At 41.2% G+C, this 12,764-nt stretch overlaps 1 protein-coding gene across 6 annotated transcripts in view; it reads right to left on the reverse strand.

The window, feature by feature from the left end:
- Positions 1 to 1,500: 1,500 nt before the first annotated feature.
- LOC130177663 (phospholipid-transporting ATPase IH-like) overlaps positions 1,501 to 12,764 on the reverse strand; it is a 35,193-nt gene continuing 23,929 nt past the window's right edge. Inside the window, exons 20-31 of one of the 6 annotated variants that reach the window (XM_056389567.1) lie at positions 12,512 to 12,689; positions 12,310 to 12,412; positions 11,628 to 11,773; positions 11,165 to 11,224; positions 10,421 to 10,548; positions 10,161 to 10,296; positions 9,668 to 9,691; positions 8,548 to 8,613; positions 8,169 to 8,272; positions 7,904 to 8,069; positions 7,066 to 7,180; positions 4,429 to 4,566 (exon numbers count right to left, since the gene is read on the reverse strand). In XM_056389567.1, coding sequence (XP_056245542.1) covers positions 7,103 to 7,180; positions 7,904 to 8,069; positions 8,169 to 8,272; positions 8,548 to 8,613; positions 9,668 to 9,691; positions 10,161 to 10,296; positions 10,421 to 10,548; positions 11,165 to 11,224; positions 11,628 to 11,773; positions 12,310 to 12,412; positions 12,512 to 12,689 — 1,189 coding nt within the window. In that variant the 3' untranslated portion in view covers positions 4,429 to 4,566; positions 7,066 to 7,102. Of the gene's footprint in view, positions 4,567 to 5,666; positions 5,873 to 7,065; positions 7,181 to 7,903; positions 8,070 to 8,168; positions 8,273 to 8,547; positions 8,614 to 9,667; positions 9,692 to 10,160; positions 10,297 to 10,420; positions 10,549 to 11,164; positions 11,225 to 11,627; positions 11,774 to 12,309; positions 12,413 to 12,511; positions 12,690 to 12,764 lie in introns of those variants that run through there. The other 5 variants (XM_056389566.1, XM_056389570.1, XM_056389564.1 and 2 more) reach the window with 5 other exon arrangements.

A 12,764-nucleotide genomic window follows, 5' to 3' on the forward strand; every position in this document is an offset into this window, starting at 1 on the left:
TCTCATGCTGCCACACACTAGTGCACTGGCTGGGCCCCCTCGCTCCACTCTTATACCTCCCACTAATTGGTGAGTGGGAACAGCTGCGTGCAGCTCACCTCCTCTACTGGGGGAGGAGCGATACCTGGAAGAGGGGGAGAGAGCAGCGACACCCGAACACTATTGGGGTCGTAACATTCAGGTTTTCAAAAAAGGTCAAATTGTACTTGTAGCTTCAGTGCCACTCGCTGTGTGAGGAGGTTTTACAGTTTTCTGCTCTGTATCTGTTCACAGATGTTGACAAAAGTGTTACTACTTTCAGTGTCTTCACGTCACCACTGATTCAGCAACAAATGAACGTCTCAACCAGTTTACTTTTCTTGTGCTGTTATTCATATGACTCTGGCAAAGAGATCCAGTGTTCTGACGAGTTTAGCTGCTTACTCTCATGGACACACAGGAAAGGGAAAACCGGCAGACATGAAATCCAGAAAAACATCAGATGCAAGTGACTACAAAATCCATAAACTTTAGCTGCGAGTGAAGGAACGTTTACAGCTAACGAGCTGCAGCGGTAAGTGAAGATGAATTTCAAGTATAAGTCCAACAGCAGCTGTGCATGAAGTTCAAGTTACTAATAAATAATTACCCACCTTTCATAAACATACAGTTCATTAATTTGAAAGCAATTATGACTAAAAGGCTTAAATGTCACATATAGTATTCCTGTGCCCAAGGACAGTAAATCAGTATTATCTGTCCTAAAGCCACAAATTGGAGAATCCTCAAATTGTATCAAAAGTGTCAGCGGTTTTGTATTTAATTAAAACATTGATTAAATGTAACAAGTGACAAATGAAATGTGGGATGCATGAATTGCATTACTCTTTTTAGTTGAACCCCTGTTGAGTGAAAATGATGAACTAATCCAGCAGAAAAACATGGAAGTATAGACTTGCTTGCAAATGTCAATATTCTAAACAAGCCAAATGCTTGATTGAAGTTATATAGCTGAAATTACTTTGAGCCACCGGGGGAAATAAGTTAGCCCACCACTCCCATAATCTGCAGTAGCTGGGTAGTGTACGCCCAAACAAGTCTCATCCAGATTTTAAATTGGACGTAAAGTTTAAAATTTGAAACACTCATTTTGGTGTGACAATTCTGACACTCTGATACTTAAAAAAATAAAAAAATAATAATAAAAAAAAAAATAAAATAAAATAAATAAATAAATTTCCACTGTGAGTCAGTGCAATGCTAAATGTGTGTGTGTGTGACTAGTGTTTGAGGGCAGGTGCAGATACCGAATGGCTTGATTAAGGGGAATGAAGATCAGGTGTGTTAATTGGGATGCGGACACAGACTGAGGTCTACTACTAAAAGGGGCGGGGCATGACAGGGTCTGAAATGACAGGATAGGGTAAATGGTCAGCCATTGATAATGGCAGAACAAATACATAAATGACAGGGTGAAGCTGCTGTTGTGACATTAATAATACACAATGAAAAGAGGACAAGTGTTTTCACTCTTTCTTTATTACAAGCAGAATGACAATACAGTGCTTTGCCCTCATTTGCTACAGACAGGCTGGCAAAAAGTCAACAAGTGAACTTTTAAAATCTTTATTCCCCCCACCCTCCCACCAAAATAAAGGTAGTTTCTCAAAACCTGTTTAGTAATACAAACAGTGCTGTACTGAAAGTATGATATGAAGCGTGCTGCCCAGAGCACAGAAGTCGACATTTCAGACCTTTGCCAAGCTCAGGAGTGACAGGATGAGCACCTGCTGTTGTGCTGATGGACTTAGAAAAGCAGTTTGACATTCTAATCAGCAGTAAAAGGCTGGTGTGATAAACCCATTTTCAGACAGAGGCTGACACCTACAGACAGTTCATTCCATGTCAAGTTATTTGGTCACTTTCTTTTCTCACCCACTACAATCTTCTTAGAAAAATAACTTGTGAGGAAGAGTGAACACTTACAAACCCCAGTCGACAGACAATAGACCTTGTTTTTAGGGGAAAACTGATCTCTTGTAGAACAAAGTGCAGTGTGTAGACCTATTGATAAATCTCTAATGAATCATATAATGTATATGTTGCTCTTATTTTGGTTACAAACTTAAACACACATTGTAACTGAGTTAAAATATAGTCTTCTCTCTGGGATACAAAAGTAGCAAAAGAAATTCTCACAATGGCCAACACAAAAACAAAAAGTAGTGAAAAACTGAGTTGTGGAGGACTCACCTAAAAAAAAAAAAAAGTTTGTTTGAAGAAGTTTGAAGAATGACTACAAAGAATTCCCCATCACATCATTAAAGTACAGCGAGGTGGAACGCTGTATAACAAGCACAAAGGCCCTTCATTTAAAACGACCATTGTCTGGATGTTGAGCCCGAACAGGTCCAAAACACTTGGTGGAGGTTTTGTGGGATTTGAGTGAGACAAATTCAGACCTCCAAACAAACTGGTAAACCATCTGTGCCCCAGTAAAAAACACTGAACAGCTGTTTTTAAATCTATACATGTTGGCAGATGGTGATGTGTACGAAAATAAACTGTATAAACATACAAAAATGCTTGAGAATCTGACATTCAAGACTTCCCGAGTCAGTCATTCGCTATGCAACGCAACAGATATGCTTTGGACAAAGAGGACTTCAGATGTTAGAAATGCAGAAAAGAGGTTCATCCATAATGAGCTACAATCTTCAGCTGGAGGACATGATGGACAAATCAGTTCAACATTCTCACTGATTTGATTGTGACATCGCCGATTCAAGTCTCCCTCCTACTTACAACAGACTATATATAACACCCCGTCTCACTACAATACACATATCAAAAGTTACATCCATACATAAACAGTGACTGCCATCAATAATTTTAGGACAATACAGAAAAACTCATGGATTAATGCAACACAGGGAAAACCCCTTATAATGTGACTACATGACATTAGCATTCTTACATTTACTTTTGCATAACACAGAGCATGGCAGCAAACGTACAAGCACAATGCAACAGTGAGGAATAGCATGTCATTCAGGACATCATAAATAAAGACTGCTGCTGTTACCCTACATGGCCACATGGAGGCGGGAGTGGGTACAGTGTGCCCATTGTTCATGGGAAAGAAAAGGTGTCATGATATAGTTTGTGATGAATGATGTCTGGGGATGAAGGCGGATAAGGAACAACTGAGAGAAGAACAGATCAGTGTGCAGCAGAGAGATCCAACATGAAACACTGGCGGATAAGAAGGGAAACAAAGCGTGACAGTATCATGATGGTAAAAAGAAAGCTGAAAGAGGAATAATAGGCACACTGTACCAGACATATATGCCCGCTGAACCTCCTTGTACTCTCACAAACTTGTTTAAATTGAGCTAGAAATATAATCCACTGAAAATGGGTTTCTATGAATTAAGGCAGGGTGGTAGAATACTGCACATCCCTCTTCAGATTTTCCCCTTTTCTCTCCTCCAGCTGATGGGTGTGTGTTTGTGTGTGTGTAAGGCTTAGTAAAACACCACTTCTGCTTTTTTTTTTTTCTTTCTTTCTTTCTTTTTTTTTTTTTTTAACACATTTCTCCTTTGGCTCCTAGCCTGCTGCTGTGTGGTTACCTGTAAGGCAAAGGTGTGTCACATAAAAACATACAATAACAGGCAAATTCATGCATACACTCACACACATGCACACTCACGCACACCTAAAGGGCTGAGCTTGATGACTGCCCCTTACTTGGCCAGACCACATACTGTACATAAATGTTTTCAACAAACATTTACAAAAGAAGCAAAAAAACAAACAAAAAAAAAGGACACAAAAGTGGAGGAACAGGCAAGAATGTGAGACTGAAAATGAGGACGAGGAATACAAAAATGCCCGACTGTTGACATATTGAAACTTGACAGTTCCATAGTGCAAGGAATAATGCACCTTCACGTGGTTCCCCTTTTTGTTCTTAGATTTTTTCAAGTAAGAGTTTGAGCAGGAACTTTGATGAGACTAAGACAGGGACGACACTGTAACAAAAAGATGTTACCAACGTATGAGGATGAGGAGTCAGAGCAATAATATCTAAAGGGTTGTCCACTCAGGTGTATTCCAGAAAATGCACATGGTAAACTCAGCATGGAGTGCCCATGCTTTAGACAAATGTGAACGTGTTTGTATTTTGTTCTATAAATCCTTGATCCTTGAGGTGCAGATCTTGGTCGCATATCTTGGGATGTACTACATGCTGTGTGTTTTTAACCGACAAAGAAATCACATACACATAGTTTCAGAGTGTTGCATTTGTGTTCACACGGAGGTCTCCGGCCCTGGAGCGTAGTAGGCGAATCCCGCCCCTGAGAGACGGAGCGTGTAGGGGCTGAGGGCGCACAAGTCTGCCCCTCCCCCTTCTGCCAAGTGGGCCAGTAGTTTCTGGGGCAGGGAATCAGACCTGCGGAGCGACAGCGTCTCGGCAGCGCCAAGGTGGTGGTGAGAGGAGTCCGTGCTCGTGCCTTTGTAGGATCGACGAGACGACAGTGGAGTCAACTCGGCCACGCCACCTCGCGAAAGCCTCTCGTGATCCTGCAGAGAGAGGGAGGGAGGACGCACCGTCACCAGACAATTCAACACAGAGAAGACAAAATCAAAACAACAGAAACAAGCAAAAAAAAAAAAAAACGATGAGAAAACGTGTGAGACGGCTTGATGTATAAGATCAGCAGAACAGAGCAGGGTTATAATCAGAAGGTAAAGGTTTTAGATATCCAGATGTTTAGTTTGAAATATTAATGACCTCATACCGTGGACCCCTGGATCAGATTTACTGAACAAACTGAACAAAAAATTCAGTAAGTGTGGATACTATACAAAATTGATCATTATATGAAACCCTCTGAAAATTCCCATCGTGATTAATAGTCATGTTAGATTTAGCATGCTGAAGAAATGAAGACGAAATTCACACTTGCAATTTCACCCTCCAACACCAGATGTCATCAGTGTCTCTGGTACAAAATGACACTTCTCAGATGCAGAGTATTTGGTTTGCTGAGGTGCCTGGGCAACCTGGGTAAATATTTTTCAGCATTGGATTAGTCAGTCTACTAGTGGCACTGCCTAATAAAATATGAGCTTGGTAACTAATTAAATCGGTATAAGTCTCTAAAACCTGACATTTCATATTACATAATTAAACCTCCTTTGATCCAGAACCTTCACTGTTAGACCCTCAACTTTACTTTGACATCTGTCGTAAGCTACAGTCCAGGACCAAAACCAGTCACAAGTTTACAACTTGTTGGAGCCCACGTGACAAGTGGCAATGGATTTAAAGAAGCCTGGGTCTAATAAAGAGAGGATAAAATTTCTAATTTGACTGCTACCCAGATCAAGTTAATTCCCAGCTGACATGCGGTGAGAAGGACAGCACGCTTTGAAACCAGCACTGCAGAGTTAATTGGATATTGTGATTCCTGAAAGTAGGTTTGACGGAAGGAAACTTGTCATGCAGACACACTTATGAAGGCCCAGCCAACCCTCCCCTCCTCAAGCCCAAGCCATAGCATGACAGCATGCCCCACACAATGCACAGCAGCAGGCAGCGTCCTGGTAGCAGCATTAAGAACCCGACTCCCCACTGTCAGTGCCCTCTGTGTGCTGTTACCACGGTGATCATAGCCCACCTAGGGGGGGGGGGGGGACTCTAGGGTTTGATGAACGGGGTGCTGTGGCTGTGTGACATCATGGAGTCATAGGTCCTAGCAGCTTTTTCTCCACTGACTCCCTCACAGGTCCTATCAGGGTGGAGCGGGTCCTGCTCACTGCCTCCCCCTCCACCAGCAGGACCAGGAGCCACACAGCCCTCCAGGGCCCCCGCTGTCCTTACCTTCTGTGGGTGACGTCAAAGGAAAGGAAGTGATAATGGAATCTCCTCAGACCTCACGTCTTGTATTTATTAACATCCAGCTTGTGCTTAGAATCTGTTAGATCTGACTCGAGTCCTCACCTAACATCAGAATGAAGCTCAAAATGTGTTTGGAGTGACTACTTTTCTCTTCCTTTGTTGTGTGTGGGAAAACTGTCAACCCTGTTAAACTGATTGAAAAGCAATCCACAACAATCACCTGCTGCGGCTTTTTGGTACCTCACTTAGGTTATGAACTTCAAAACACTGTCCTGGTTGTTTGGCTTAAACAAATAAAGTGCAGTGAGGACACAGTTACTCTATGTTCACTATACTAAACATCTTTTCACCTAGTCACTGAATGTGACTTCCTATTAGATCCCAGTCTGTCTTCACTGAGGAACATGTGTATTTAGCACTGTTTAATTGTGACCTGATGACACATTTAAGAAACAGGTGTGAACAGCACCATGGACCTTTAGCATGGATCTTTAGCAACACTAGGTTGCTGATCCTTGATTTGGGATTGTAAAGCTTTTCTGTAAATCAGATATGGGTTAGATAGTTAACAATTAGTCTGAAATGGTTTAATAATTACAAAGAACTGCAAAAGGGCTGCAACTAACTTAATTTGAAATTAAGTGTAAATGAATGTAAAAAAAAAACTGAACCAGAGAAAGTTTTGCAATTTAAAAGTTACTTAAACTGTTAATCTATTGACATCTAATGATATTTATTTTTTCCAGATCCATTCATTATTTTCATGATATGAATAATTATTAGACTATTCAATGAGCCTAAGCTATTCTTGCCAATGAGTCCTAGGAAATCCTAGCAGGACATCATCCTACCATCCATAACATAACATCTTCCAAAAGGAAAACAAAAACAAAAGACAAGGTGACAACATGAAGACATGAACACATGGTTACATAACAGTAAATATGAAAAGGGACACCAAACACCAAACACAGGAAATATACAATGAAAGGGTGATTTCATAAATGGCAGGAATAGAATACTATGAATGTAACCTGGTTCACACACCAGACATTGTGGCATCATCAATAGCACCCTAGTAGTTAGTTTCACATTAGGCGAGGTGTCAAAACAGTGATAAGTGGTTTACACTGCAACATGCCACCATGCATACAGAGATGAGGGCTTAAAAGAGTCACCTCCTCTTCCTGCTCCTCTCTCGTCTCTCTGGGCCAATCAGAAACTCATTCTGCTGGAGGACTGAGAAAGCATGAAGATGGTGGACGGCTCCACAGTAAGGCACGGGCGAGTGGACTGCAGTTACCACGAAAGTGCGAGTGAGTGCGGAGGGCAGAGTCACAACCACACAGGAGCAGTGGGGAAAGAAACAAGAGAGGAGAAGAAAAACGGGAGAGTGATGAGAAGGGAGGAAGGAAGGAGAAAAAGGAGGATGGCAGCGGTGAGGATAAGGCATTAAAGGGTGATTGAAAGGAAAAAGGGAGAAACAATGGAGGATAGTGTGAATTTTGATTAGGGTGGTCCATTAGGGTGCAGTGACAAGGGAGAAAAGAGAAGAAAGAAAGAGCACAGGAAGAAGAAATCTGTCAGACCCTTCATTCATTTTTCCATTCATGGTGAAGCTTGCTTCACAGGAAGGTGAGGTGAAGCCACAGGGAATAGGAGGTCAAACTAAATCAAGCTGATGCTCAAAGCTTTTAGGGGTCTTAATGGTCTTCCTGGATGATTAATAGAGTGGAACAGATTTGAGGCTTATTCATATGGTTTATCACTATCAAAATATTATATAGTATGAGCCAGGATTTAAGAATTTCAGTTTGTGAACCGAAATGCAAAAAAAACAACAAATAGTTTATCTTTTAAAAATGGGAAAGCATTAATTAGTCATTGGTTAATGGCTTCAGCAAAGCATTTAGTTAAAAATATAGGCAGAAACTATAGGGAAAATTATAAAACAAAACTTTGGAACAAGACTATTCAAAGCTTCAGTTTCACTGTGGAGTTGGTGCCGAGATCTACCTGTGCACGTTCGGTGGCTGTGGGACACATGGCCCTGCAGAGGACCTTCTTGATGACATCTGGCAACAAGCTGACTGTGATAAGTAGGATGATGCTGAGCCAGGCCGGACCACTAGACAGCATCTGCATGAACACGTAGTACATCCTCTGGTAGTTCAGGAAGGGCCTGGGCAGCAATACGAAAGACAGAAATGGATTGGTTTTCTAGAAATGTACTAATTAAAGTAAAGGTTACAGATAATAGTGAAAACAAAGGACGTTATACCAAATGATGCCTCCCCAGAGAAGAGAGAAAATAACGTAGAAAAGAAGTGATCCCCAGATGACAAAGTGATTGATCCAGGTCCAGTGGTGTGTGTCCAAGGCAAGCTGAAACAAAGAAGAATATATACATAGTAAACATCCAACCAGTCAATAAAGCCATTGACTTTGCCTTTAGGCTTTACTGTTGTGCACACTGAGCAGCCAGTGCAGTCGATTATTTATGTAACATAATAGTTAACATGAGCGCCCCGAGCTTGTCCTCGCATACAGTCATGCACACGTGCATTGGTAATGAACTCTTTCAAATGGAGGGATTATTATGCAATACAATCGACATGAGTGAGCCCCCATGTAATATCCAAAGACTCATGCTCACACACCTTGAGCGTAACGGTGAACACCAGCACAGTGAAGACGAGAGTCCCGAATGTCCAGTTCCCAAACATCTGCGAGGGGGAGAGAGGAAGAAGAGGGTAAGTGGCTAAATCAAGTCACATAACCCTGCTCATGGATTAGTGAACATCCTACGGTTTTACAGTGCAGACAGACACCTTCACGTCATATCTGCTGTGGTGAGAGGTAATCTGTTAGGAAAAGAGTATTCTCTGCGACTGTCTTTTAAGGTTTGTGGGCCAATAAGCCGAGAATATTTTCAGTTCACCTCTCAGCATCCACATTTTTTCTACCTGCTGAAATCCTAGGAAGGTTTAAGCAGACATCAACAGTGAACAGATGGAATGAGAGTTGGGGGGAGAGAATGAAGGAGGGTGGAGGAAGAAAAAGATCAAGACAAAGAAACTGGGGAGTTTATGTAGCCACAGCTGGTTGTTGGTACCAGTAACTGTGCTAGAATTCCTTCATTCATTATGCCTTTCCTTTTTGAATGGCAGAATTTTTGAGAACTGCTGTTTTACACCTGTTTTTTTGTTTGTCTGTTTGTCAAAAGAGCAGAAAGCACACAGGATGAAAACAATTCAGCCACTCCATGAATGCTGGAGCAGTCAAATTAAAAACCAACCAACCTCATAAACTGCTATCACAAACACATGGACAAACGCACACGCACACACTCACGCACGCACTCACGCACGCATGTACGCGCGCGCGCCCGCGTGCACACACACACACACACAGATGCACAAACACATTAGACAGAAAAAACAAACAGATGTTGGATTTTAATCTATAGCACATACTAGCAATACTCTATCTACTACAACAAATAAACACAAGGATAATGTGGGGGGGGGGCATCTAAGGTTTCTACTATGTCAGTGGAGTTGTTAAGATCAGGTACTGTGCAGGATTCAGGGCTTTACAGAGATTAGGGGAATAATGGAGCACAAGAAAACTACACATTCAAATGAAAGTGCATGGATGATGTGAAGTGAGAAAGGATGAAACCGGATGAAACGGTCAAACTGAAAGCTTAAACGGTACGACAGGAACTAAAAGAGCGTGAAAGACAGAGAGAGCTGACAGGGAGGGAGACAGGCTTACCATCTGTGTGTTGGTGGTCATAAGCTGAGGAAGAAGAAGAAGAGGAGGAGGAGCAAAATAAAGAGAGAGGAAGCAGAGAGAAGGAGGGGGAAGAAAAGAGAAAAGAATCAGGACAAAGGGTAAAATGAATTTCAGGATGTTTCAACTTAAAAAACAGGACCAAAGGCAATTAAAAACAGTCGACATGATACAAATTAACAATACAGAGAAAGATGCTATTGCGTTGTCGATATGAATGGAGATCCAATGTTGCTGATCTATAAGGGAGCCCCAGGACAGAAACCTTACTGTTACAGATAACAAAAATACGACCGCCAAGTCACTTAACACTTAACTCCTCTTTCATGAAAATCCAATGGAGATGGATGAGTGTTTGTAAAGACAGTACTTTCTTTATATCCATTATCCTCCTTTAATTTCCCAAAGGGACACCTCAAACACCCCACAACACTTGTTTTATTTTATTTGTATTCGCTTCACCAAAGAGGCTCACCTGGCCGTTGCTGGTGAAGGTGGTGTTGTCAAACAGGAAGTAGGCACCAAAGAAGAAGATAACAGCGTCAAACACTCCCAGGCACGTCCAGTACAGGAAGACCGGCCAGCGGAGGAGGGAGTTCTTTGCGATGTCCCTGCGAGAAAGGGCCAGAAAAAAGGAGCATTTGAGTAAAGGCAACAAACCTTTTGTTGGAACAGTCAAATGATATTTTAACCAGCACAACATTTTTGGGACGTCAGATTTTCTTCAGACCACACCTGTACAAGGAGGGATCCCGCTTGAGTGTCTCCATGGTGACGTGCTTTTCAACCAGGCTGTAGAGGAGGATTGGGAGTGAGGTGAAGCTGATGTTGTACAACGTCAAATAGGCGGTGTCGTACAGAGGCTGCCAAGGGACAACATATACAGCATTACACATCTGGAACTAAAAGGCAGTCTTAAAATTCAAAGCCGAATGAGTTGTTTTCTTGGCCACTTGGGACAACGAGCAGAAAAACACAACATCTGACATATTGTGTTTCTGGCAAAATACAACTCCAATATTGTCCAATATTAATTCTTCTTCAATTAATTATTTATTTATCTTTTTAATACTATATTGGACTGTCAGCTATTTGGTGCTCTGCAGGGACGTGAAGTGTGTTTTTTCAGATCCTTTTCACTGTAAACAGCTGGTAGATGCTCTTAAAAACAAGACTGATGAAGCAGAATTTGTTAGCCAGAAAACCAAAATAATGACGTAAAAGATGTTATAATGCTCGGTAGAGTTTAGGGGAACTACAGAATGAGGTGATGAACATCTGTGATGTCTATGAACAACACCTTTCACATTAAACATCATCATTGTTGACATAAAAATGCAGCTTTAAAAGTAAACATAAAAAACAGTTTTGACAATGTGAAGCTAATTTAATATATGATACTGTGAGGATACGTAATCAATTTACATACTACACTGTGTGCCTGCATACTGTAACCCCAGCACAGTATAAACAACTTACCTGTTGGGAAAAACCACAGAAGAACTGATACAGGAACTGAGGAAAGATGAAGCATACATTCTGGAAAGATTTAAGAGTTGGAAAAACAACAAGTAGAGAAAGTGATAAGCTTGTGACAAGTACATGTGAAGAGATTTGAAGAATCTAAAAATGCTACTATCTACACATTTCTGTTTAAGCAGAGATTGCGCTATAAGCTCACTGAGTGGGCCGCAAAGAGCTGGCCTGCCAAAAGGAAAAAATGAATCAGTTGGCAGGGCACTGCTTTCTGTGGAAGCCGCCCACACTGATCATCGTGGCCATGAATCCAGGAGAGAATGTTGCACCAGGGATTCATGAATCCAGTAATCTGTCAGAGTAGCTGAAAAATCTGGTTCTTTGTAACTCAGTGTTTCACTGGGAATTACGATAAAGTGATTAAAATGTGTGAGCCACTGGAGTACACAAAGCATTTGTCTAGTACCTTGTAGAAGAAGTACTGAACAAGCTCAGCAATTCGGATGTAGTAGTAGTGGCCATGAACAAGTAGCATCTTTTTAAGATGTTTAAACTTGGGGATGGCGTAGTCACTGTTCCTCGCTGCCTGTCGGCCTTCTTTACCCATGATGCCTGGGGAAACATAAGAGGCTGTTAAATTTAATCTGATCAGGAATGTAACAAAGCCATCAATGAGTTATTACTATGTTTTATTGGCTTAATTTGCAGGTATATTTGACCATTTTTAAAATCAAGTTTAATATATTGTTTTTTTTATAGCTTATATATGATTTATAATTATTTCATTTCAATTTCTGCTTAAACATTTTAAGCAGAAAACTTCACAATTAAATAACTCTTATATTCACCATTTCAATGATCTTTGATAATAAAATGTATCAAAAAATATCCTGCAAATATCCTGAGTAAAGATGATCAAATTAGAGGGATGCTTTGCAAAAATGTTTGTTTACATTATGTGTCCGGGTAAAAAGAAGAAGAAGCAAATATTGGCTCATACAGTTTCATCAGATTTCTTTTATACTCCAATAACAATGTCAGAAAAAGCTTTGAAAATCAACTCAGGCTCTAACAGAAACAATGTCTTTCATATTTTAATGGATGATTTGCCAAATTAGCCACTAATTAGAGGAGTGAAATCAGCTCACCAATGCCCACATGTGCTTCCAAGATCATGCTGACATCGTTGGCTCCATCACCGATGGCGAGGGTTATGGGGTGCTCCTTGGAAGCTTTAATTAGTTTCACAATCTGCAGAAACAAAAACCCCATTTCAATCACTACAACCATTTATCACTTAGGAAGGTGCCTGGAGTATATTGGTAAAAAAAGGAAGTGCAGTTCTGTCACCTGTGCTTTCTGCAGTGGTGCCATGCGACAGCAGAGCACAGCACTACAGTTGCGACAGATCTCCAGAAAGATCTCTCTGTAGTTGCCGTGGCCTGCACTCTCCTGATTAGGCTTTAATACGGCAGACAGAGTGGCCCCGTCGATGATCAGGCCAAAGTCGAGACAGTCTACCGACAACCTGGAAGAAATGATCACAGACCAATCAAAAGGAGGACTTATGTACACACAACCAATTGTCAATGTGTGTGGTCGT

This window comes from Seriola aureovittata, chromosome 11 (genome assembly GCF_021018895.1).
Source record: "Seriola aureovittata isolate HTS-2021-v1 ecotype China chromosome 11, ASM2101889v1, whole genome shotgun sequence".
Classification (NCBI taxonomy): Eukaryota; Metazoa; Chordata; class Actinopteri; order Carangiformes; family Carangidae; genus Seriola; species Seriola aureovittata.